Raw genomic sequence first — 26,613 nt, forward strand, 5'->3', positions numbered from 1 at the left:
CAGAAACTCCAAAACTGGGCAAGGCACAGGGACACATGTATGGAACTGAAGTCTGGAAGGTGCCTGGCTGCAGTGCCTTGCTCAGGGCTGAACCCATATCAGATATTAGAACCGTAGAGGAGTAGACCTCTCTCCTGAAGTCCAATCAGAAATCTAGGATGACCCTTTCCTCCTCTATAGCAAGAGACATGGGCTTTTCTACAATTATCTAAAAAATTTCTTCAATTTATTCTTCACTGTTGCAGAAATGAGGATGATTTAGGCCTGGAAGGAATTCCAAGAGGGACTGCAGCATCTCTGTTCTCATTTTCAAAACTGAACCGAGTAATAATCTGACAAAACTCCTCTACCTTTGGAATTATCAAATCTCATAAAACAAAGGAAGGAAATTAATCTATAAATGCAGGCTGGAAATCGAAAGCAGAGATCAGGATGACTGCATTACTGGTGATTCACCACACCTCCTCCTTTCCTGTTCTCACACCAAGGAAGTCTCTAGGTCAGAGATGTGCAAAGTAAATACAGCATGATAAAGAACAGCTACCACAGGAAAATGCTGTTTAGTACTTTTAGTCTCCCCATTCTTTCAAAACTGGCTGACATGAAAATATCTCTAATGAGGGGTCAGACATTTTCCACAGTCCATACTTCAGACTTTTTATTATCTTCTCAGTATCTTAAACCCAAGGGCTTCCAAAGCCAGGAATCATATCTACTTGGAAGTTGGAACCAACCCCCCCACAAGTTACAAGATGTCATGTGTTTTTCCATCACTTTTGGCTGTGTTCATCTTTGAGCAGAATCTGCCTACCCTCTATATCTCTCAAATCATCTCTGAGGTAAAATTCTATTTTACACATCACATGTGGGATGTGCTGTTCTCTCTGTTTAGCAGCTGTTGGGAACTACACGTATCTCCAGCACCCTGCCAGGTGCAGACACGATCCCAGAGCCCGCTGACCCAGGAGATGCTTTTTCTGCCAAGTTCTTCAGGAACACCTTCCCCGTGACATCTGGCCCACCTCTTGCCCTGATGTTGGTCACCATTTGCTCACAACCCCCTTGTTCATCTTGACCTGGTTTTTAACCCTCTTGTCCCTTTGTACGCCTACAATCCCACTCTGGGCTCTTCTGGGGTTTTTCATCTCCTATGACTCCTTTAGACCTTCAGGCAGGATAGACCTGATCCAGGCTTGTGTAAATAAGAAAAAAAAAAAAAAAAAAAAAGGAAACTCCCTCTTTCCCTCTGTGGGAACTCACTCCTATTTCAAGCAGTTATTTTAACTTCAGCCTGTGCTAAGCCAAAATGTGTTTTTTCCTATCACTGTATTTTTGTACAAATGAAAACACCCTTTAAAGGAAAGTGAAACAAGCCAAAGCAAGTATGTTTCAACATGTGTGTCTCTGGTTTTCAAATTAAAGTATCCATTTCAACTTCCTAATACTGTGAATTTTGCAAAATACTGCCTTCACCATTTGCCTCTGAAAGGGGAACTTTGGAACAAGCATTTCAAGGAAATTATTTCTAATCTGGCAATGTTTTGAAGTGTCAATTTAATTTCTTGTGTAATCTGATAGGCCAACCCTAAAATTTAGGCTTAAAAAGTGTAGAAATAATGGGGCTTACTGGCCAAGCTTCTCACTGATGTGTGTTACCAGTCAGCTTCAACACCCCTTAGGGCTGTAATGCAAGGAAAAACTCTTCCTTAAAGCCCCACTGGAGGGGTGAGTAATGAGGAATGGCTCAAAGCCAAAAAATCCATGTGGAGCTCCTCAAACCAGAGCATCTCAAGGGTCACTCAGGTAAGTTTGCTGTTCCCACTCCTGTTTGCAGTTAAATTTTCAGAACTGCATCTTAGGAGATGAAGAACACAGAGTACATTCCACCTCTTTCCTATAATGGACACTTTCTCTTCTCTACCTTACAGTCACTGGATATTGTGTTTGAGCCTGATCAGAGAACTATAAAAAATGAAGAACATCACCTGCAAGTAATCAACTTCATATTCTCTACTGCCTCAAGAATTCTACAATCTCTGACAATATTCATTATATTTAAACCAAAGTCTATCTTGGGTTTGGCACCACCTTTCTTTAGGAAAGGCAGTAACCTGAACTGTTTGGAACAACCAATAATCCATGGACCAGGAGAGCAAAAAGAGCACATGGAATACATTGGTACCTGCAAGGGTGAAGGAAGAAGGCAGTAATCCAAGGGAAGGATATTGGAAAAGAGAATAATGGAGTCAGGTGCAGGTATCCTTAGGATGAAGCTGCCAGCAGAGCAGCAGAGCTATATAGCATATGCAGAGGGATGTCCCAGATCCACATGGAGGCAGAAGTCTCCCATCCTTGCTCACACCCACAATTAAGGGGTGAAAAGACCCCAACAAGCTTCTCTCCTCTTTTTAAAGAGGAATTAGCTCATGAAGGATAATTCTGAATAGTAGGAGGCCTACAGGGCATCAGCTGTTCTCTTTCCTGGCCCAGAAAAAGTCTTATGGATTAGCTGCTGTTGTAAAAGCCAGAAAACAGCTCAGCAAACTGGCTGGTAAAGGCACAGAGACCATTTACACAACATTTAACCACTGGAGATTCCACCAGGAAGCAACTGGTAAAACCTACCCTGGCCACATCTTCTCCCAGTTTCACACTAAAACATCTCCTCTGCACAAGACACACAGACAAACAAGCCTGAGCTCCTGTGAAGATGATCTGACCAGATCAAGAAACAGCAGGACAGGGAGATGCCAGGGGCTCAGGAGGGTTTTGAGTTGAATCTCACTGGCACTGCAAGACCTCACTGCAGCAAACACCCTTCTGTCTGCTCTGCTTCCCCAGTTGCTCATCCCCTGAGCCCAACAGAGACTCAGCACAGAGCTGAACAGCTTACACATGAACATTAAATGTCTATGTCAGCTCACTGTGCACTCCAGGATCAACAGGATGCAAGTTAAGCTAAGCAGGACAGGGAATTTCAACCTGCCAAATCTGTGCTGTGAAGCTCCACAGAAACACTTGAGCTGTAAATGACAGAGCAGTGGTACATGTGCTGGACAGCTATTTTTGATTGACAGGAGCCTAAATACCCACTGTCTGTCTCAACATGGAGACTGCTCCTGTTGCAGGAGAAGCAATCTAGCCAAATGAGAAGACAAGTTTTTTTCCCCAGCACCAAAAACTAAGGGGCATATCAGAGAAGCATCTTCTTACTGTGGATGCAAGGTTACCACAATATCTCACTCCAAAAGGTTAATATTCATGGAAAGGCAAACTATTCTTGTACTTTAATAAACTGTACTTGGACCAAGTGAATCAACTGCTGTGAAACAACCCACATAAAGAGTTTCTGGTTTAGAACACGCTGCAATGTTACCAAGTTCAAAGACCCTAGGACATTAAAAAAACCCAAAAAACCACCCTGTATTGACAGCTGATGGGAAAAGGCCAATCAAATATCTGCAATTTAAGTGCAGGCTGTAGCTGGGATATGGGAGAAATCTGTAAAGCCCTAACTCCCATTGGGAAAGTGAACAGGGAGGGCTAGCCATTATTTCTCACAATACACAAATAAAAGAACAAGATAATTTTTTTTTGACAGGAACAAAGCAAAGCAACCTTTCCTCCACACAACAGGGAAGTCAGCCAAGACAATGGATCACTTTGGAGGCCTAAAAAAGTTATCAAAACTAAGAAATTTGTCAGAGGAAATTAATTTGTGGTTATTAAGTACAAAGATGAGAGTCCAACCTTAGGGACAAGAAGTCCTGTGCATGAGAAATGGATGCAGTGGATGTGTTGGTGTGTGCCTGACCTGGTTTTACCTTTTTTCACTGAACACATCCTCCTTGTCCAGGAACACTTGGGTCTAGAAAAGAGGGAACATTTTCTTGTGCATGACCCCCTGTGCTTCTGTGAGACCTGACTAGACATCAGTGTAACTATGCACATGTACTCCTCCTCAGAGTCGCAGCTGCATTTGGAAGACAATGACCCGTAATGAAGTTTGCATCCTTGCTTTAATTTCAGGAGAAGGAGCAACATATTCTTAGAGGTGGTGAGGGATGAGAGGAGGCATGTGAGTAGCCCACAAACCCAGTCACAGGATTACAAAGTTTCAAAAAAAGGAGCATCTGCATCATTCAGTAATGTGTGTTATCATGTTTTTTTTTCAACAGGGCATCAAACAGGAAAAAAAAAATCACACCCACACACTCTTCCCCCTCCCTTCTGTTTGCATCCTTAGTTAAAATACTGAAAATAGGTGTACTTACAGGGAGGTCTGTAAAGGCTATACCTGTGGGGGGAAAAATATTAGAATTAAAAAGACAAAGGATTTTTACCCTGCTTGCCTACATCCTTAACATGCTACAAAACATTATTGCATTTCAATAAATCCCAGCTCTGACTCTGCATTTCACTACCTCATGTATTTAGAAATAACCTCCCTCCCCAACCCCCTCCTCTGCAAGGTTTTGCATCTGGAGAAAGGTTTAGGAAAAAGCCTAATTGTTTTCAACATCTCTCCCAAAAATCTGATTTTCTAAAAGCAGCTCCTCTTTCCTTTGCTTCTCCCTCTGTTCCTAGGAAGAAGTTAGTTTTCAAGACTCACTATGGTGTTAGAAACAGAGTTTTAGTATAAAATTGTTTTGGTTTAGGCTGTAACTGGTTCTTCTTATCAGCCAGAGAAACAGGAATGAATATTCAGCACTTGGCATTACAGCTGGGGAACAGCCCTGCAACAGCATCAAGCTGCAGCCAGAAGCACCTGAGCAACACTGTGCGAAGAACAGCCTCATCCTCAACTCAGCTGACACAGTTCCAAACAGAAAAGATGGAAAGAAAGTGTATGGTTTCCCTTTTTATTTATATCTGGCATATAAGAAAAGAGGTATTTAAGCTGAGGCAGCCATTGTCTGGGATGCCTAACAGATTTTGGCTAGAGAAAACACTCACCACAGCCAGGCTACCCCAGGCACAGCTCTGCATCTGATTTAGATGCCAGTTACTGCTCCAAAGGATGGTGCCTCCTCTCCTCCCTCTCCTGTCACAGGTGAGATCCAGCAGCACAGGGAGCTGGATCAGCCAGAGACAGCAGCTCTACCCCACAGGCTTTGGGTCACCCTCAGCAGCAGCACAGGGGACACTGCTGCCATCAGCTCATCAGGCTGAGATAAATCCAGACTCCCTGCTAACACTCCAGGAGTCAGTTTGGAAGCTGCAGTCTTTCCCCATGTGTGCTCCCAAGAATGCTTTCTTGTCCCCAGCCAGAGAAGGCTGGTACCCACACCAGTACACCCAGTTCTCACACATGTCCCACCTCTCCTCCTTCCCTTCTGCCTGGCACTGGAAGGCACTGCAGAAGCAGAACACCACCCTCTGGTTTTAATTTTAGCACTATTTTAACCCAAAGCTGCAATGTAATGTTACCAGATGAGTCTGAAATGGTAATTTAAACCAGTTTTAGGAGTCAAGATAGGAAACAAGTAATTTCTATTCAGAACAGCACAGATCCAAATCAAATGCTCAGAAAGAAATCCTGAATATTTTACAAAATAAGCAGCCAATAAAGTTAAATTAACATCACAGCAGATAGTCAATATGGTTTAATGAACATCCTGGCAGTTTGGACCTTGTTTATTGAGCACCACCTCTTACAACCCAAACCAAAGACTGTGCACACAGGTGATGCTGAACACGTGGCTGGGGAAAACATTTGGTAAGCATTTCTCTCACCTTGTCACTTTGCCCAGATATTGCTCCTCACTCAAACATTTTTTTCACTTTGCAATTATTTTGCTGAGCTGGATGAAAAGGTGGATGAAAGCTTGTTCCTACCCTTATGCCAGAATGAGGCCAATCTCCTTGAGCCTGCTGTCCACTGGAGTCTTCCTCTGCCCCAGCACCTCTCAGAGCCAAAGGTGGCCAGGCTTGTGTAGCTGTTGGCTGGAAGCTGCTTCCAGCACCTGGACAAGCACATGGTGTTTGAACGGACCACAAGGTGGGTGGAAAATTGGCTGAACTGTCAGGATGGAAGAGTTGTGATCAGCAGCTCAAAGTCCAAGAGCTGTCCCTCAGGGATCAATGGCAGGGCCAACACAGTTTCATGTGACACTCACAGGTGTCACCAAACAGGAGAGTGGACAATAAGCTGGAGGACACAGTGCTATAGCTGGAGAAATAATCCAGCACAAGCCTCCCAAAGCTCAACAAAAGCAACCCAAGAGCCCTGCCACCAGGCTGTGATACTCCCAGAAAACAGGACTGCATGAGGCTGACCGGAGAGAAAGCAGATCTGCAGAAAAAATTCAGGGTCCTGCTGGGCAGCAAGTAGAGCAGGAGCCAGTGGGGGATCCTTCAGCAAAAGAGATCAACCACATCCTGAGGTGTATTAGTGAGAGTGCAGGTTAAAGGATGGGATTTCTCCCTTCTTTTCCAACACCTGTTAGTCTACACTTTGGTTATGATGTTCACGTCAGGGCTCCCCAATACAGGGCAGAGTGAGACCGGAGTCAGTCCAGCAGAGGCCAGTAAGACGACGACAGGATAAGGGAAAAGTCTCTGTTCAGTCTTAAAAACATTAGGGCAGACACTTACTGCTGCCTACAACTGTCATATAGGAGGGTATAAAAAAGGCTTTTCTCAGAGAGGCACCGTGGCAGGAGACAGGAGGCAACAGAGACAAGCTGCAACATGCGAAATTCTAATTAGAAAAATTCAGTACGAATTTTGGTCAAACAATGAATCAGGACCAGAAAAGCTCCCAGGTGATCTCCATTCTTGGAGATAGTAAAAACTGGAGAGTTTCTGAGTAACATGATCTAGTTTGGGCCTGCTTTCAGCAGGCCATTGGATACTCGACCTCCAGAGATCCCTCCCTGAGAAAATAATTCTATGATTCTATAAATAAACTTATTACATTGCCTTTACAATGAGACAAATGTATGTTTTCCACATTCTGTTACGTAACTCAGACTAATAAAATGCTTTATGCAGACAGCACTTGGTTTGTTGTACAGACAGGTCTGCTTAGAGTTTTCTGCATCTACACTGCTACACACCTGCATCCAGGAAAGCCAACAGCAGAAAGTGAAATAATCACAGCTTGAATGTGGAACTCTTTTCTTTCTTTGCAGCCCCTTCAAGGCCTGGATCCAGTTTAAAACCACAACCTTCTTAAAGATTTAAGGATCAGACAAACCAAGAGGTCAGGAAGCAAGAGCAAGTGTGTGAAGGGCCTCCCCTCTAAGTCCACAAAGCTAATGTGATCATCAAGGCAATGATATAAAGACATTAAATGAAGGTTCAGTGCTAGTGCACAGTGTGACATCCTCACCTGCCAACCAAACAAAGGACTTCCACTTTCCATGACTGAAGTGCACTTACACATGAGCCCATACACAGAACACGTCTGTGGACCTCACAGCCCATCTCTGCTCTCCACCCAGCAACAATCACCCTGTCTGCCTCAGGACTGGCCACTTAGAGAATTCAATCTGCACAAGACAACACACATTTGGGTCATCAGCCACAGCACTCCACTGCCTGCACAGCAGGGTTCTCCTCCAGCATCTGTTTAGGTAACTGTGATCCAGAGAATCCTCAAGCAGTGCTGGGGGATTGCAATAAACACAACACGTTCAGCAGTGTGGGCATCCTAAAGAGCAGAGTAGGAAATGCCAGCCCAGGAAAATACTTGAATACTTCTCCAACACGCTGCTGAGGAGGAACACTGTCAAACCCACACAGTGGGTGTGGGTCAGTGAAACTGTCAAACCCACACATTCCACACATGCCCTTGGAAACAGATAAACCCCATCAGCCCTCTTGGGTAAAACTGCTCATACAGAGAACAAGGCTGTAGCCATCCATGTCTGGTGTTTTCTGTTCATTTTGGTAGTGAATAAGGGTGGTGAGGCCCCGGCACAGGTTGTCCAGAGAAGCTGTGGCTGCCTCATCCCTGGAAGTGTTCAAGGCCAAGGTGGATGGGGCCCAGTGCAACCTGCTCTGGTGGAAGCTGTCTCTGCCCACAGCAGAGGGCTTGGAAGAACATGATCTTTAAGGTCCCTTCCAACCCAAATCATTTCAGGATTCTATGATTTTAAATTTGATTAATCTGAAGTCTTGTTTTGAACATCCCAATGCTCTTGCTCTCTGCAAACTTCATTTGAAGCTTTGGAGTCAAACCTATTAAACCTGGAACTGACACCTGCATCCCTCTATGACAACAGATTTCTGCATTACCCCTCATGTTCCTCCTAGTCTCTAAACTGACTGCAGAATGGATATTTTACTTTTTAGGTTAACTTGGTCCTTCCAAGAGCCTGCACTCGAATTCAAACTACAGGAAGTTTTCTATGCCAAGACTTCAGAGGGTTGCATGCTCTTTTTATAGCCCTGCTGCTCCATTTACCTTGGTCTGCTGTCAAAGTCTGAGATCTGAGACACTCCTACATTAGTCCCTGAGCAAACTCATCCACTTAAACCCAGAGACCTGCAGCAGTCACATTTCCTTCTCATGTCCTGGTCCAAGATTTTCTGCTTAATGGCTGGCGCCCCAACATTTCTCCCTCTTCTCTTCAAATTCATTCCCATCACACTTCTAGCCACATCTCATTATGTTTTTTACTGCCAGGATTCTGCTCAGAACTTGTCAAAAGTGTTTCATCAGCAGCCAGAAGACATTCAAGACATTTTCCAGAACAGAGAATTAAGACTACATACGATGTCAAACAGTTTTCATGTGACGTCTCCAAATAAAGTTCAAGACTTAGCTCCAACCAGAACATCCAGAATTTGTGATGGCCAAGAAAACAGTTCTTATACAGTGCTCCTGATGGATCTGATTAAATGAAAAAGTATGGAGACAATGGAAGATAATAGTTAAGCAACAGAAGAAATTGCAAGGAAAACAAAAGGGGGGTGTCTAATTAATAGATGAAAAGGAGAGGACTTAAATGGTGAAGAGTGAATTGGAAAGACAAAGCTACAGTAATTCCATTAAAAGAAAGACAAATTCAAACCCTGAAAGCCAGCTCTCAAGCTAACTGGCCTCACAAAGGGGCTGATTAGTCTCATGAATATTCTTGGCATCTGCAGTAGGATTACACAACTACCTCATCTCCTAGGAGGAGACATACATGGCTTTCACAGCTTCATGTCAGGGAACACCTAGAAAAAACACATTCATCCCCTTCCTGGTAAACCTTGGGTTTACACAACACAGAAACGGGATTCTCAGGTTAGCACTAAGTACCATGGAAGTTCAAGACCCTCAAAGAGTTGCTTCTTTCAGGGAAGAAAGCATTCTGACTTCCAAATAAATCACTGCTCTTGCCTCCATCTGGCCCTGGTTCCCCTGCTGACACCTGTCTCAGCCCCTCCTCACATATCTCTGCTCTGTGCCCATGAGGAGCTGTGTAACCCCTGGTCAAGGAGCTCCTCTCCTCAGCTTTCCTCAGGAAGCACTTCTGGATGTTGTGTTTCTTTATCAGTGACACAAACTGACACTGCTGGCCCTTACCAACAGCCTCCTCAGATGAGGTTTTCATTCTGATTTTGTAAAAAGGCCTGCAGCATTTGTGGGGTCACTCAGCAAGGCCTGAAGTCTGCTGCTCCCTTCTGCACTTCCATCCCTGTCTCCTCTAACTACACCATCTCTCCCCTCTCAGTGTAACCATTCTGCCACTACAGCTCAGAGAAAAGCTGGTACACACCAGCTGTGAATGCTAAGGAGAGGCTTCTACCTGTCCTTTTCTCAGACAGCTCATGTCTTGTATTGCACATCTGAAGAGCTCAAGAGGACACCCAGGGGACAGCAGTGCTCATAACCCATGCTGTTCTCTAAGCATGGCAATTTCCTTGTTACTTTCCAGTTTCTTCCCCCTGGCATTGTTCACCACTGGGTAGGCCCTTCCCCAGGGGTCATTCGATGTCAGATTAGAGAAACACAAGCTTTCCATCCAAAAAAGCCCCATCTTTGAAGGAAAAGGAACACTTAAATTTAAGAAAGGAAGACTAGATAACTTCACTGCTGTAAAGAACTCTGAATGTTCCAAACAAAACAAATCTCCAAGCAAGGACACCAGGCAAAGAATCAGAGGGTGGTAATGATAAAAGGTAACACAGAGGTTACTGAACTGGGTTCTTTATCTGGCTTCATCTGCCCAGACACCCAGACACAACACAGGCCTGGGTACAAAACAGAGAAGAAAGCAGCAACTTTTCAACTGACACAGCTTATACTGTCAAGATTTTGGTCATTAGAAAGAAATTAAATATCAAATGAACAAAGTTGTATTCATTAAATAGAAGACCTGGCCTCCTCCTGACTCTCACACTTCTGTTGTAATGAAAAGTAACAGCACCATCAGGGCAAAAAACAGTGAAACTGGAAAACCACCCACTTCAACAGAAAACATCCAGAGGAGCACAGCACAAACCACTACAAGGCTTTTGTAGAAATACATGCTAAAATTCAAGGACTGCAACTAAAAGGAAAGATTTTGTAAATCTTTGACTATTTCATTACCTCAGTTGCTGCTGTTCTATCTTGTCTCATTCCTAAGCAAAAGCTCCTGCTCAAAACCATCAGCTACTCTTTCAAGCCTGAACTTGTCTTACCAGTACTGGACTGACATGGGCAACCCAAACAACCCCAGCTCTCACAGCCTTTCCTCCTAGGACAGACGCTCCAAACCCCCCATCACTTGGCAGCCCTTTGCTGGACTCTCTCCAGTAAGTCCATCTCTCTAATACTGGGGATGCCAGTACTTCTCTCAAGAGCTCACCAGAAATTCTGCACTCTCCAGGCACACACTGCACTCCAATCTCACTCCTTCCTTCAGCCCAGCCAGTAACTCAAAACATCTTTGCTCTGTTAAGTGTTTTGAGCAGGGTATTTTCAGTACTTTTTTACCAATTTAATCTTGAATTCAACAAAGTAGGAATGACACAGCAAGGAGAAGCAAAGGAGTGCTCGACCCTCCCTGCCAAATCAAATAAATCCTACCACAGAGATGAACTTAAAAAAGTTACTGCACATCTTATGTGACCAAAAAAAAAAAAAAAGACAAGAATTTATCTGGGGTGGAGAACATGTCATCCAAGGAAAAGGTATTTTAGGGGAAAATGGCCAAAAATTTCTAGTTTAGACAAATACGATATGACAGATGCCTGGAAAACATCTGAGGTATTAATTTGGGCAAAATCTTTAAGTCCTTAACTTTAAGACAGTTACTGAAACAAGTGTGGAATGAACCAAATTATAGCTCAGTGCTTAAGTAAGACCTCTTGTACTGAACTAATCTCTGGCTTTGGGAATGCTGAGACCAATATGCTGAGGCTTTCAGATGAACAAGTCCCTTCAAAAATGAAGACACTGGTACCATGGCTTTGTAGGTAGTTGAACAACACACTAATTAAACTTCCCACTTCTTTCTTTCCCTGTTGTCCAGCCATTAGACATCTTATCCAACCTCCCACCTACTGTGCAGTAGCAGAGGAAAGCAGCAGAAGCTGTGGATGAAAATCTAACATATCTAAACAAACTGAGCAGCATGGAAACCGTTTTACCTGCTGGATGTATTTCTCTCTTGGAGCCAAGTTACAACTGCTGACAGCTGCCAAGTGCTCCTTTCCTCTGCCTTTTGAAACCTTACTCACATGTGTGGTACAAGAGTTCCAATATAAGCAAAGTATTAAAGAGCAGCGAGAGCAGGGCTGGAGCAGCTCTCTTTTGAGAACACCTTCCTTCACTTACCTAAGCTGTGGCCGTTTTTTGTGTAGAAGCAGGTATTGTTGATCAGGTTGACACAGCAGCCGATGACATCCCCAGTGGTGAAGGTGGGGCCGTAGGGCTGCCCTGTCCCCGAGGAACAGAAGGAGTGCCCATCGTCACCGTGGTACCCATAGGAATGTTTATCCCATCCTGCAAAAGACAAGGCAAATGAACAGGACAGCAGTGAAGCCAGTTCAGCAAAACCAAGTAGAACGACTACAATTCTCAGGACACCATTTTCTGTAGGAGTTTTATCCTGATTCATCCCAGTATTAATTTTCACATACTGGTAACTGAAAAGAAATTAATGGTCTTTAATCAGAACACATCATTTGCATTTCAACACATTTCTCTTTTATCTTGCCTGAGGTGAAACAAACTACTTTTGTAAAACATTTGTGTTTCCCAAAAACAAAATCTTCCTGCAAAAGCATTTAACAAACTAATCCTCAGACAGTTGCAGTTGCAACTTTGTCTGTAAGCAGTGTGACAGGTGTACCAAATGGAGAGAGGCAATTTTTACATCTTCAAATCTGTATTTCCCTTCTAACACTTGATAAGAATTTCTATGTTTCCCTTGGGATACAGTACTTCCCATTCTGCAGACAGCTTAAAACACAACCCTCAAATGTCAAAGGGGAGTTCAATGCAAAGTGGTCAGTTCTAATATTAATATCTTTTATTTCTTCTGCAGTGACATTGTGCTAAGGGTAACAGCTGGCTCAGGGATTGCACCCTGCCCACTTGTTCTTTTCTGCACATCCCAGTAATTTCATTTGGAGCACTCTTCTGAATTGCACAGTCAAAGGCACATCTCACAGAGAGACAGACTTCTACCAGAAAGTGATACAACATTAACAATAGACGCTTGTGTTTTATATGGATATGGCTGAATCCTTAGGGAAGCAAAAGAAGGTGCTTTGGCCATCTACTGACCTTATACACCCAAGGGCAGTGCAGATTCTGTTAAATGTGGAGCAATGGCTCTGGCAAAGGGACTACATAAGACAAAGACCATGCAGGAAGTGCACATCCTGCAATAAGGCACAAAAAGACTGAGCACACTGAGAACTACAGAGCAGAACCGTGCAAAGGTTGGCTGGAGCACTTCTGTGAGCCAGGATTTTCCTCCAAAACCAACAAAACATGAGGGCACTAGAAATTTAATCTTGTAAAATAGTGCTACAACACTGAGGCATCAGCACCCACATGCTCAGAGTTTCTCAGAAAAGCACAATGTCTAAGGCCCCGTTTATTGTACCAAATGAATGCCAGTGGGAAAGTCAGGGAATGAAGCAGGACTGAAACATGCCACAGTCCAAAAGTTTTTGACTTCAGAGCAAAGCTTGGGAGTGAAAGGCATGAAGGACTCCCAGCAAATTCTAGTCTAGAAATGGTGAGCAATTTCCTCTATTTAGTTCCACACATTCAATAAGAACAGACTGAGATGTCCCAAGAGTCAGCTCCGTCTTCCCTCGGATCAGCTCCAAACAAGCTGTTGACAGTAGCACCAGTCCTGTTTCAGATCTTCATGAAAGACAGGGACAACAGCACAGGCAGCACCCTCAGCAAGCACAAAAACGATGCCAAATCAACTTGCCAAAACAAAGGAGGAAGTGATAGGGGCTCTAGAGTCTGTTGTCAAACTTCCACTGCTAAGACTCCATCCAGTAAAAATATCATTGAAATATTTTTGAATTTTCAAAACTGTGGCTCCTTTCCACTACCCCTTTTATTTGCTCTGTTGCCATCACTGATCTATTATTTTAGTCTCCCCAAAACCAGACCTGTTACATGAATGTGAATTCAGAACCCTAATAAAGCTGTTGGTAAGTTAGAATTCAGATGATAACTTAAATCAATTTATCTCTTAATGTACTCACAATACAATCCAAATACAAAGTTCTAGATCTTCTGGATACAAAACATTCCTGGCATTACAAAGCATCTACCAAGAACTTGTCACCAGTTACATCTAAGGAGTGAAGTGCTTACACATCATGTACTGAGTAAGGCTCCCGTAAGAAATACAACAGCATGTCCAACTGTGAGGATGAGCTCACTAAATGCTTGTGCCAATGCAGGAACAACTGGTTCTGCAGTGGAAGAAATAAAGGTTTCATTACCTACAGATCACGGCTGATTCTAGTGAAAAAAACCTCCACCTTTATGTTCCTTTGTGACTTGAGCTTCACAGTGTCATTTCTTGCTGTAGCACCAACGATGGTGGTGAACTCCAGTGAGAAGTGATGGAATAAAGGCCTTGAAGACAATGACAAATGTGGTACATACAGCAACAATGCCTGGAAAAAACTTGTTTTGAATCTTATTCTCCCCAGAAAAACACTAACATAACCAGTTAAGGAAATTCACTCACCCAGCACTTTGCTAATGCTATGTAGAGTTTACTTTTTCAACTCGAATGTTGTATAGTGCTGAACCCAGACCTGGCACCACACTAGGGGCTTTAAATCTAGACTGTCAGCCTTATCAGATCACCATGGTCATCTTAAAAAAACAAACCAGAGTTGTTTGAGTGAACTTACTGTACTCACTGTAAACATACGCTGAGTGGCATTAATTATATCCCTAACCTTAAGTTATTTATTAATAAAAAACAGATCCCTATTTCTAAAATTCTGCCCAAAATAAACATGAGGGTGGTGGCATACGGGTCATTCCAGCACCGGCCAGCTTCAGTCAATCTTCTGAAATTTCCTAATAATCTAAATTAAAAACAACAACCAGCACTTCTAGTACTTCTAGGTCAAAGTTATCTGGGCCTGTTGATTTAAATATTATATTCCTATTGAAAGCACGTGGCATTATCCTGGATTACCAGCAGAGTGGGGAGTAACTCATCACACTTACTTTGAAAACACAGACTCCAACTTTTCTCAAAACACTTCATGAAAACTTGGGCTTTTCCTGCACCATTAACAATTTGCTATCACCACCTAGGAATGGGTCCAGCACACTACAACCTCCTCTGTGACTCCCAGGACAACCTTTGAGCCTCCAGTTACTCAACAGCTTCTTCCCCTACAAAATCCAGCAGTGCTTTAATAAGGAATTTAATAAGGAATTAGAACTTCCTGAAAGCCCTCCCCACAGCTGCAGCTGCAAATTCTCCAGACAGTTTAACCTCTGTGCCACTTGTACTCAAGTACTTGCAGAAGCCACTGTAGAGACCTGGAAAGGCAGAGATGAGGTGATGGCCACAAGCTCTTAAAAAGGCTGTCCCTGTGGGACGGGGGGTCAGCCCAGACAAGGACACTCTTCAAGAAGTGAGGCAGCAGAAGTACAGGATGTGCACGTATCACACCCTGACTGAACAGTGTTACCACTTCCCAACCACCTGTAGTCACAAACTGAGCCAGATGGAGATTCTGTTCACTCAGTACTCCTGAAAGGATTTCGTTTCCATTAAATAGTTCAATCCTCCATTAAGAACATAGGAACACACATATCATTCACTGTGTCCTGCAAAAAGGAGTTTGACAGCATAACTGCAAGCAATGAAAATATGCCTCCTACTACTTGGATATATCCTGTAATTCTTGCACTGGAGAAGACGACAAACTATGGATTTGGTGTCTCCAGAACATATGTCAGTATGCAGACCTCTGCAAAAACCCCCATAATTATCCCTTTTCCAGGCTGATGACTCCTAACTTATTTGGCTATTTCCTGCTTTTCTGACTATCATTATCTGAACCTTCTCTAGATTTACAGTGTTGCTTAAGAGAATGGTGCCCCATGGAAAAGGGAAGCAGGGTGCAGTTGTTCTCTACACTGTTTCCTAACCCTCTGCAAGTTAATCCTAGCATTTTCCCTTTATTGTCCTTTTTATCATTGACCTGATGTTTCCATGAAGTCATCGTCATCACTCCAAAATGCATCACTGCTCTTGTGACAATGTTCCCTTTGCACAGATTCTCATGTGCATCTCCCTGCCAGGGCACGTCACCTCAGCTCACTCCCACAGCTCTCCCCAGCACCTCTCACCTCCCTCAATCTCACAGCCCTCAGCAGCTCCAGCAGTCCACCCCAGGACAGGAGGTGCAGGCAGCTGCTCCTAAGAAAACCCTGGGAGAACCCACGCACTGACAGTTTGTGACTGGTAGCTCATTCCAACAAGGCTGTTTAAAGAACATCCCATTTTGGTCTCTTGGTCATAGCTATGTCTAGAGCAATGGACACTCAGCACCTATGTGCAGTTATGGCCAAGTCTAAAAATTCTCAAGTGCAAGTGCAGATTCCTCTCAAAAATTCAGAAATCTAGACAAAATTGGAGAATGTGCTTTTTCTTATAAAACATATGTCATGGACTCCTGATGAACTGTACTCTAGACTGAAATCAAGTGAGCTAGAGTGGCTGCAGGGTCCAGTTTAAACTTCCTTCCTTCTTTCCTTTCCCTTCCCCATCCTCTCTTCAAAAGCACAAAATCATTTTAAACAGGGAGACAAGCAGTGAACAGAAAGGATTTGGCCACTTGGCCCATGGCAGTGGCCAAAGCAAAACCTCAATGTCCTGACTCTAAGACTATTCTCACTACAGCTCATTTTGAAGACAGCACTTTGAGCATTCAAATATAGAATCACAACAGTACAGGTAGGACTTTGGCAGCTATTGAGCAAGAAAAGGCTAAATCTACATCCCTTTGAATTGAACTCATCAACACCCAAACCCAAACTATACCTATATATTTACTAACAAGATGCAGAATAGCTCAGATTGTGCAATCAAAGAACGGGAAGAAAGAAAAACAAAAACCACAAGTAGGACTTGGAAAGACATTTTTCTATGTTCAACACCAAACTGAAGGTCTGTTTGGCCTGTTAACAAGAAAAAGCTGATATGCTGACCTTCTTGGCAGACTACCTTGATCCCAACACATAGGGGAAAAAAATGAACAGCAAGTTCCATCGCTGCTGCTTGATAAACACGTCAGAATTATGCAATGCCAGACACGTGGCAGAAAACTTGAGTTACTTCAGGACACAGTTACAGGATAAATTGATAAACACTCTCTCTTAAGCAAGCACTAAAGTTAGATGTAGTGTGCTACTACTATCCCTGACTGTCCTACATCTGTCCTTGTTCAATCCCAGCTTTCCCATTCAGCATCAGCCTTGCTTTACTCTTGACTTCGCGGTCATATCCTGACTTCTGTACCAGAGATCAGACCCTGCCTCAGAAGGCAGCAAGTGGGAAGTGGCTCTCTTGAGCTGCGTGACCATTTATATCTCAGCACCACAGAAACAACATGGCGATTTAGCTCTCTGCTTCAAGAGCCCCAGCAATGAACACAGAACTTCTGGCAGGCTCTGGGCAAAACTGGCATCATGGCTACATCACACAGCTAGGCAAACCAGGACCTGGATAAGCTGCTCAGCTCAGCCTTGAAAGTGAGGAGCATCATATAGAGGATGGATGGATGGATGGATGGATGGATGGATGGATGGATGGATGGATGGATGGTGAGGCAGGATGCCCTGCATGCAAGTTACCAAGGGCAATATTTTCACTATGCCTTTTCTGGCCTGATGCTTCATTCACACAGTGTAGAGAAGAAAGCCAAGTGATGACATCCCCCAGTGCACCAAGGCTCAAACATGTCAGACTTGCCATTAGGCGCAAGGGAATGGAGAAGGCAACACCCAGAGGGATCTGTACTGAGATCCCCTTTGGTGGCGTGCCAAAAAACTGACATGCAAGGCCCAGTGATCATGGAAAATATACTTTTCCAGTGAGTTATAGCCAGACATGTCAGACTCTTCCTGCTCTGCACTTGCTGGGCTAAAGATGTTGGCAGACAGATGAACTTTATCACTGACACATGGACCATTCCCTGCCCATGAACATTCCAAAGGAGAAACACGTTCTACTGCAACTCAGCCCAAGCATTCAATGTAATGGGTGTAGAAGCTGCTGCAAAGGGCAGGGCTTTGCTGACCACACAGTCAGTGGTAACCTCCTTGCAGTCAGGGATACTTGGGACATCTGAAGCTGTAAAGAATGGTGGAGTATGTCTGGGCATATGAACGGCAGATGGAAGTTTCTCAGAAAGAATCTGAAGATTTGTAAATAGGGTTTGTGTCTGTTATATCATGAGTAATGGGAGAATTTGAGACTTAATCTTCACGACAGACCCCAGTAGCCACTCTACACTTTTTCCAAATTTTCTCTATCTGCTTTCTCTCTTTCATATTTTGGAATGAAAATTTTTCATTTTTCTCCCCTCTCTAGTCTTGTCCAGTATTTTGCCTGTGGCATTCCTTGTTGCACTCCCCTAGCCCGCAATCCCAGCTTCCCACAGCTGCCCATGCCAGGGCAAGTGGTGCGCAAACACTAGCTGCAAAAGGACAAGAACTTGTGTCAACACACTAAAATAAACCAAACAAAATAATTTTATGAGATTTATTGAATCCAAAGTCCAGCAGAAACAGATGTACAAACTTTGCTTGTACAGTGCTTGGGGAATGGGATGTGGAAGGTGGAGGCAGCAGCAGAGCCCAGACCTGCTGCTGGACCATGTTCCAGTTGGAGGCAGGGCCTCCTCCATGCACTGTGCTGAGCAGGCTGCTATTGCTCAGCCAGCTATAGGTCTTTGCAGCATCAGAGCATGAGGTCAGGGGAAGGGAAGATATGTTCAACAGAGGCTGAACAGATGCCCTCTGGTGCACAGAGAAGTTGGATGTTTCTTCTACACCATCCTGGGCTGAGCAGTCCCAGGCAGGGACAGGACAACCATGAACATGGGGCAGGAGCCAGCGCCACAGGAGAAGTGGAATCACCCTCTGTTGATTACTACAGTGGATTTGGCTCTGCAAGTGGATGTGCCTCTGGTGTACATCAGTCCAGAACAGTGAACAGACCTTTGCCCCCAGCAAAGGGAAGGCTCAGCAAGCTCTGGAGGTCCTACAGCCTCAGAAGCCAAATGCCTGGCCATGAGAAATTTGCTGCCCCAAGATGAATCTGAGGTGCTGGAACATCTCAGCTGTCATTCAGTTTTACAGCATTTATGCCAAACCTTATGAAGCTGCATACACATCACATGTTTCAGTGAGAGCAGGGTGGTTGCTTTGCTTTCCTTTATTCAATCATGCTTTAGAATCAAATCAACTATTAGTGCTGCAACATATCTTTCTGTTTCCATAATGAGCCTACCAAAACAGCTGCTCAGTGGCTACAGCAGCCTCTGTTACAGAACTGGGGATGTGGGCACAGGGGAGGCACAGCCTTGGCACGGAGCAACTGTCTAGGTACAGTCACAACACCAACTGCAGGACAGGAATAGGACCGGGGAACAGCATGTTTAACACATTACAGCATCTCCCTGGCAGAACTTCAAGGACCTGGACATCTGCCCAGAACATGTCAAGGGAAAAAAGAAAAGAAAAAAAAAAAAAAGACCCTAAAACCCACTTACCTAAGGCTATGAAGAAGCCCCAGCTAGAAACATCCTCAAATTTTCTTGTCTGCAACAGCAGCTTCTATTTCTTCTATAAAGTGGCAAAATGACTGAATGCAGTAGAAGGCCAAACCCTTGCACTACAGGACCAATGCTTGTACAGAGGATAAAACCACTTTACCCCATGGAGCACAAACTTCCCTAAGGAGGGGCTGAATGGGTTCAGGTCCCATAACCTTTGCAGTATCCCACTGAATCCTATACAAGGCCATGGAGCAGGGCAGCACAGCACCAACACACCCCACTGAGGCACTGCTGGTCCTGGCCTCCCCCTCACCCCAGGTCCCAGCAGATGAAGCAGAGTCAGTTTGGCCCCTGCACAGATACAGCAGATGATGCTAATCAGGGAGTGCAGGACTCTTGGCAGGCCTGGCTGCAGCTCTGGCTCAAAAGCTATTCCATGTTTTTCAATAAAGTACTTGCAACTGTAAAAGAGACAAAACTCAGACCAAATCCTCACAGCAAGACTTGTGTGTGGCAAGAATCCAAAGGAGAGGAAGGAAAAAAAAAAAAACAAAAAAACAAACCAGGAATCACAACATCTCTCTCATATTAAAAGAGAGCAGGAAGAAAAGGACACAGTGACCCAAAAATCAGTATGACTCAAGAGTCTGGGAGACTGAGTAGAATGTAGGTGCTAACAAGCATTGCCTGATCCACCAGAGAGACAACAAGCAGAGTAACACTGTACAATTCAATTTTTCACAAGATTAATCTGGCACAGTGATTTTTAGACCAGATCAGCAAGTCCTATCATTAAACAACCACTGCAAGTTAACTAGCCTTCAAAACAACATCAAACCACAGTCTACACCATTATATAAAGCACTACCCACTGACTCATAAAGAAAAAAAACAAAACCAGAAGGCTCTGGACAGCTGCAACACATGCAGTACCTTTTCAACAGGAAAAGTCTGTTCCACCAGCCCCAGAAATTTGTAAGGTGTCAACTTCACTATTACTTAGCATGCACTTCACCACAGAATACAGTAATCAAATTAAAAATCATACTTCCTTGTATGAATAAAGATGGCAAGTCTTCCTAACTTACAAGCTTGATGGGTCCATTTTCTGCCAGAGTCAGAACATTATCTGGGTTTCCCAACACCAGAGAGGTCAAGATGTGCTACAAGCTATTTACAGCCCTGTGAAGAGCACACCATGGTTAAAGCAGCTACAGAACAGGTTGTTTCTGTCTGTCTACAAAGGAAAAGCTCTTCAGCATGATCAGGTCACCAGTGCACTATTATATCCATTATATTCCCTGACACACCACAGTGGAGGGGGTGGGAAGCAGAGCAGGGTACAGAATAATGCAGGACAGGGATGGGGAAAAAGTCATATAAGGAGCTTTTCCATTTATTTAGTGGAAGGGGTAAGGAACAAGTTACAATCAAAAGCTAATCACATACACAGCCTCCAAATCTCATCATACTAAATAATTCACATATTCATTTATGGGCCAACTTTTCAACCCTCAGCTGATGGGCAAGAGCACCTTTATAAAATATTAAGAAACTTCCAGCAAAATCTTGCAAGGTAATGGGCAAGAGTCATTTTACAGAGGTATCAAGGCAGGACAGTTTAGTGACTCAGCCAAAAGCAATGTTAGAGTTCACTGCAGAATGCAGGGGGTTCATGTCCAGTTACTATTAGAAACAATCCCTAAAATGGTATTTAATGAGCTACAAAACCCACTTATCTAAAACACAAGACCTTATGTAGAGTGAAGTCTTCCAGAAGAAGCACCTCATGATGTTAAGAGGTTGCAACAAGGACTTCTAGATTCTAAATTGAGGTTTTTTAAATACTTCCCATATTAATCAAGGTGAAGCAACAGGGTTTTCTGAAAGGAATCATATTTATCCACTACTGGAAAGAGCTGCTACCCAGCAGTTTGTGTCGTAGTGAAACTGAGTTTTGTGTTGATACTACCTTTTATCCAAAAGGTTCTGACAATAGGTACAGCCACACTGAAGAATTTGTTTTAATCTGAAAAAACAAGCAGTGCTGTGATTTCAACTTGTGTTGACAGCTAAACTGCTGCCTCTAAAGTGCCACTCAAGTATTAGCTGTCACTAAGACCTGGATTTTCCATAATCTGTGCTACAGCTGGAGATGCAGCCTGTGGCACTGGGGAAGGCCAAACCCCACTGTGCAACGCCATCTCTGCTCTGCTTTGGAAACTCTGCCTTCGCATGGCACACAACCAACACAACCTGCTGGATGACAGAGATCCATGCAAAGGCAGGAGCTCCAGCATACCCAGATCATACATCTCTGGGAACACGTTGCATGAGGACTGAGCACAGAACCTCTAGAAGAGGCTAGCCCAGCTCTGAAAGAGATACAGCACAGAAATCAGGGCATAGAAAAGTGCAGGACAGCACTAAGAATCACTTACTCACACTGATGCCTGAGCATTTAATAGCCAGTGGAAATACTTTTATGGTTATTTTCCAAGGCCAGGATTACTGTCTTGAAATACTGATTGATGGTTTTGTTCAACTTTAATGGCAAAGCACTTCCCCAATTACTCCAGGGTGAGGCACAGCTGCTGAGAGCTCAGCTGCTTCTCCAGTCAATCCTGATGTCTGGGTGCCCAAAATCAGCCTAAATGAACAGACCAAAAGGGTAAAAAAAATAGAAAATAGAAAAGAAACCAAACACTTGCCTAAAAACCCAACCAAAGGCCTGGCAGCAGTTTTTCTGGCTGCAGGCAGGACAACCATTACAGTCAATATGAGCAAACACGTCACCTGAAGTCAGTTAGAAAGGGAAAAAGGCAGGAACTTTTACTTCATACAGTTCTAGTTTTCATATACAGAGCCATCAATAAAACACAATATTAAATTTAACCTTAATTCAGAAGGTAATTAATCCCAATCCTGTGGTTTAGGAGCTGGTTTTGTTACTCTCCAGCTCTGAATGCATGTGATAGCATCAGGTCTGACCCCATCTGGGGACCTGGTCACTCTGGTGTCACCCCTCAGCACGTATCACGACGGAAATAACACATCTGTCCAACCCCCCCGTGCCCCACCAGCCCAGCCAGTATCAGCCCTGAGCACACAGCTCATTCTCCAGAACTCACCCACCCAACCAAGCTGTGCTCAGCCCTGGGCATGATAAGCTCTGTAGGGGCAACACCCCAAATGTGCAGAGCACGCCAGCCTGTGAGGACAGAGCTTTTGGCAGAAAGCCCATTAAGGATTTCTGAAAAACTGAAGAATGGGAAAGAAAGAACTTCCAGCTCTTCTAAGGGGCAAAGATGGGATGTGAATGAATGCACAGCACATGCAACAAATGTTTCAATATTCAAGCTGGAATTTTCATACAAGTTCAGGTGCACTCAGCACATAAACTGAAAAACTGATTAAAAAATAGGAAGCTGACATGGGATGAGAAGACAACTGAGCAGTTCAGTGGAGCTCAGCTGAAGCTGACAGGCAGCGGACAAGTCAACCACAAATGACAAAGATTCCCAAAGACATAAAAAATATTTTTTTAAAAAATAAAGATAATACGATTTTGAGAATTCTAAAATTTCAAACTTTAAAAATTTTGTGGTTTTAAATTTTAATTTTAAAAGGCGTTCAGCTGATCTGCAGAGAGTAGATGCAGGAAAAGATGAGAGTGAATTAAGTAATACCAGAGGAACTTAGATCCTCCAACAAATGATGTAGCAGGGCAGTCATTAAAATATACACAGAATACATGTACACACAGATTTAGAGTGAAGATGAAAAAAGAAACAATATAATGAGTTGTGTATGCCCAGGATAAACAAAAATTAAATGCTCCTCAGATTACTTTCCTATGATGGCATTTTACATACACTGAACACAAGATTGATTCCATATGGGAAAAAAAATTCTTAACACTAAAAATATGTGAAAGCTGAAGTTCAAAGGGAGTCTTTTTGTTTTATTACAAGAAGCCCAAATTTCTTATTAATTTCTTTAATATGACCTTAATTTTGTCTTAATCTAAAAAAATTAAAATAAATAAAAGCTTTTATGAAAATAGCAGATGGTGCAGTACAGTAAGAGCAGAGTCAAGAAAGAAACAACCAGTTTCAACCAGCCTCAGGACACTTCCTCCAACATGAGATTTTTTAATTTTATTTTTTTTTCCAGATGGGGCTGGGTAGCCTGTATTGCTTAGCCTTGTGTTGTGGACTGAACACTTATTAGTGGCTAGAGTGATTCTTGCAGTTTAGTTTAGAAGAAACAGGTAGCACAACCAAGGAAGTAAATAGAAGTACAGGCAGTGGTGACAACCAGGAGATTCACTTACAAAAATAAACCCCATTTCCAAAAAGAAGAGACTCATGTAGATAAATCCAAAGAGTTCTGACTTACAAAGGCCAGAAATCTCAAATCTGCTGTAACATGTACCTTTTTTTGGCCAGGTATGTTTTTTGTCACCACTGTTCTATGCACCACAATAATCTTCACCCTGCAGGCTTTCATATGGTGAAGAATTTTTCTAAAAATCCATTCTGCACAAATGGATCCAATAACTCCAGAGCTGACCCATCACACTTACCCACTTTGCCCTCTTTTCTTCCACTGTGCACTGCTAAAACCTGCCATTTCTAAACATACTGGTGACCTCTTAGGAGGTACAAGCTATGCTTTCAGGTAAAAACATATTTAAGTCAGCAAAAAGGCCATCCAAGTCAAGTTTCAGGAGAAGTTCTCAGCCTAAATAAAAATTCAGGGAGACACAGTCAGCCCAGTATGCCTGGAAAGATGCCCCTTTGCAAAAATGTCTCCACAATCAGGATAACTGTTAACTGGGAGGAAAATTAATTAAGGTTTTCAACACATATCTCTTTTTATCAAAAATAACCTCTGACCACTGTTAACCATGTGATTTGGGAGAATAGTTTCCCAAAGGAGCTGTTTCAACCTGCACTACCTGTGGGATGAACCAGGCAAGTGGACAGATCCAAGTTAATAACAACCCCAGAATCAAGCAGTGCCCCCCACCCATTATTATTAACCCAATTACGTGACCCACTTCACATTCAGCCCCACAAACTGGTTTGATAGGATAAATTAGAGGGTATAAGCAATTTTGTGGACAGGAACTGGCACAGCCAGCTGAAGGACTCACTGCATGTGTAACTAACACCTGTCTAAGGCTTTGCTATGACACCATGTGGAAATCCCACATGCCTTTTTGGACAACTGCTTTTAAGGCCAGTTCTGAAAGAGCTTTGCAGCAGGACAAACACCATAAGGTACTGTAAGCCAGAGCTTCATCAGCTGCATAAATAAATAAACTTAATAGAAATTACTTCTAAAGACAGAAAATCAAGCAGTGTGTCCAAGTTGCTGATGTAGCCAAGAGGCTCTGAAAGCAGACTGATTCACTGTTTGTTTGCCACATACTGTTCATGTATTTAATCCATACTTCAGGGCTTTTGCTGATTGCTTTAGAAGCCAAAGGCCTTCTTTTCCCAGGTAACCATGTAGCTTCTTCCCCTCCTGTTTCTGCTGAAGCCTTAAGAACTGTGAAAGCTTGGCAAGGATTCTCCTTTGCCCTTGTTTGCAGGATGGGATAAGAGCCATTTCCTGGACTTGCTCTGAATTTCAATGTTTTCTTTTACTACAAAAAGTAAGATACTTGTGCTTGTGATACATCCAGTGATTAAACATTCACAAAACATCTACAGGAGTTGTAATAAATCAAGAAAACCTGACAAACAGGGAAGGGTGAAGAACCAGAGATGTATGATTTGGAGAGAAGACCACAAAGCACTGATAGAGGTTTTCACGTATAGAGGTACAAAGAGGAAAGAAATTAATTGTTTTCCACCTCCACGTGATCCAAGAATAGACTCAGACTACATGGGATATTCAGCTTTGTCATCAGGAAAAGTTTCCAACACAAGGATAGTGTTGGAAGAAGTTGCCAGAAAAATAATGAAAGACTGGTTTAGACTCACACCTGTCAGGCAGGACTAATGCATAATTGAATTAGCTTCAAATCAGATGATTTGGTGAGGTCTCAGCTTCTATAATTACTACATTTAGCACTGGGACTGAGTCCTTTAGCACAGGTCCTTTGTTTGTCAGTGGAGTTACAGAAAGTGACAAACCAAAGCATAAACTGAAAACTCACTTAAAGATATTCAAAGTAGAAAGATTCCAAGACAATCACAGAAAACAAAAGAAAAAAAAGAAGGGGGGGGGGGGGGGGAGAAAAAAAAAAAAGAAAAAAAAAAAGAAAAAAAAAAAAAAAAAAACCCAAACAAAGACAAAAATCCCCACCATATGAAAACCATGTCAAAACTGGCTAGAAGGAAAATCTGGAAGACTTTAGCAGAACTTCCCACTTGTAACAGGACTAACTTAAGAGTAACATGAGGCTGCCAGAGCCTGGTAGAATTGAGGTTTGAAAATCTACATACAGAGCCTCTGCAGAAACCCATCCCCAACTCTGATGGGGAACAGTATCTTCCCATGAGAATTTTACTTGTGCAGGATCAGGAGTTGGATTCTATGATCCTTGTGAATCCGTTCCAACTTGAGACATTCTATGATTACATGATATAACACCTACCCAGCCTCCCTATTCTGGTTGCTCCCAGAGGGGAGCACACCAGCATGAAAAACCCTTGGGAACATCCCTAAGGAAGAAACAAGTAACTTTTTCCTCTCAAAGAAAGGAACAGGACAGAGTCCTCAACAGTCTTGCTCCCTCTGCTTGCATCTCCTCTGACAGCATGTAAGATAAGCTGAGAAGAAATAAAGTCCTACCTACAAACGTCAACAGAAACGTATCAGCAAGAAAATTCAAAGGAAAGGATCTCCAAACAAAGCTAAAATGGAAAGCCCAATCCATGTCTTCATTTATGGAGGATGAAGGATGATTTTCACAAAGGAAGAGACCATGGGGAATTCTTAATTCCCAGGCTCATTTCTATTTTCTCTTTATGTCTAGATAAATGGGTTGCTCACAAGGACCTTTTGCTGAACAAAAGACTCAGGACACCTGGACAAAATGTTTCTGGTTTTACTGACCTGGCTCACAGCACTACAAACCCAGAAGTCAAACCACAGTAGGGAGCAGGTCTCTGTACACCAAATTCTCCTGATTTATCTGGCTGCATACTAATTCAAGTCTATAAAACATTCTTGAGTTTGAAAGCTTGTTCTTTTAACAGCGAGTTTGGAGCAGGTAGATAGTGAATAAGCCAAGCAGTAACTTTTTGTTTGAAAAGCAAGCTGAAAAAATTACCAACGTTTCTGAAAACCAAAGAATGGTGAGTGAAAGCTGGCACTCCCTTCAGCATGTACAATGCTGCTCAGCAGGGCAAGTAATTTATTAACCAGAGGGTG

At 43.1% G+C, this 26,613-nt stretch overlaps 1 protein-coding gene across 2 annotated transcripts in view; it reads right to left on the bottom strand.

Annotated features, from left to right (window-relative positions):
* Positions 1-26,613, bottom strand: part of RANBP10 (RAN binding protein 10) — a 63,295-nt gene that overhangs the window by 15,575 nt on the left and 21,107 nt on the right. For both annotated transcript variants that reach the window (XM_083870175.1, XM_083870174.1), the window contains exons 4-5: positions 11,762-11,929; positions 4,275-4,297 (exon numbers count right to left, since the gene is read on the bottom strand). In XM_083870175.1, the coding sequence (XP_083726301.1) occupies positions 4,275-4,297; positions 11,762-11,929 (191 nt within the window). The remainder of the gene's footprint in view (positions 1-4,274; positions 4,298-11,761; positions 11,930-26,613) is intronic.

This window comes from Zosterops lateralis, assembly GCF_965231275.1.
Source record: "Zosterops lateralis genome assembly, chromosome: 12".
NCBI lineage: Eukaryota > Metazoa > Chordata > Aves > Passeriformes > Zosteropidae > Zosterops > Zosterops lateralis.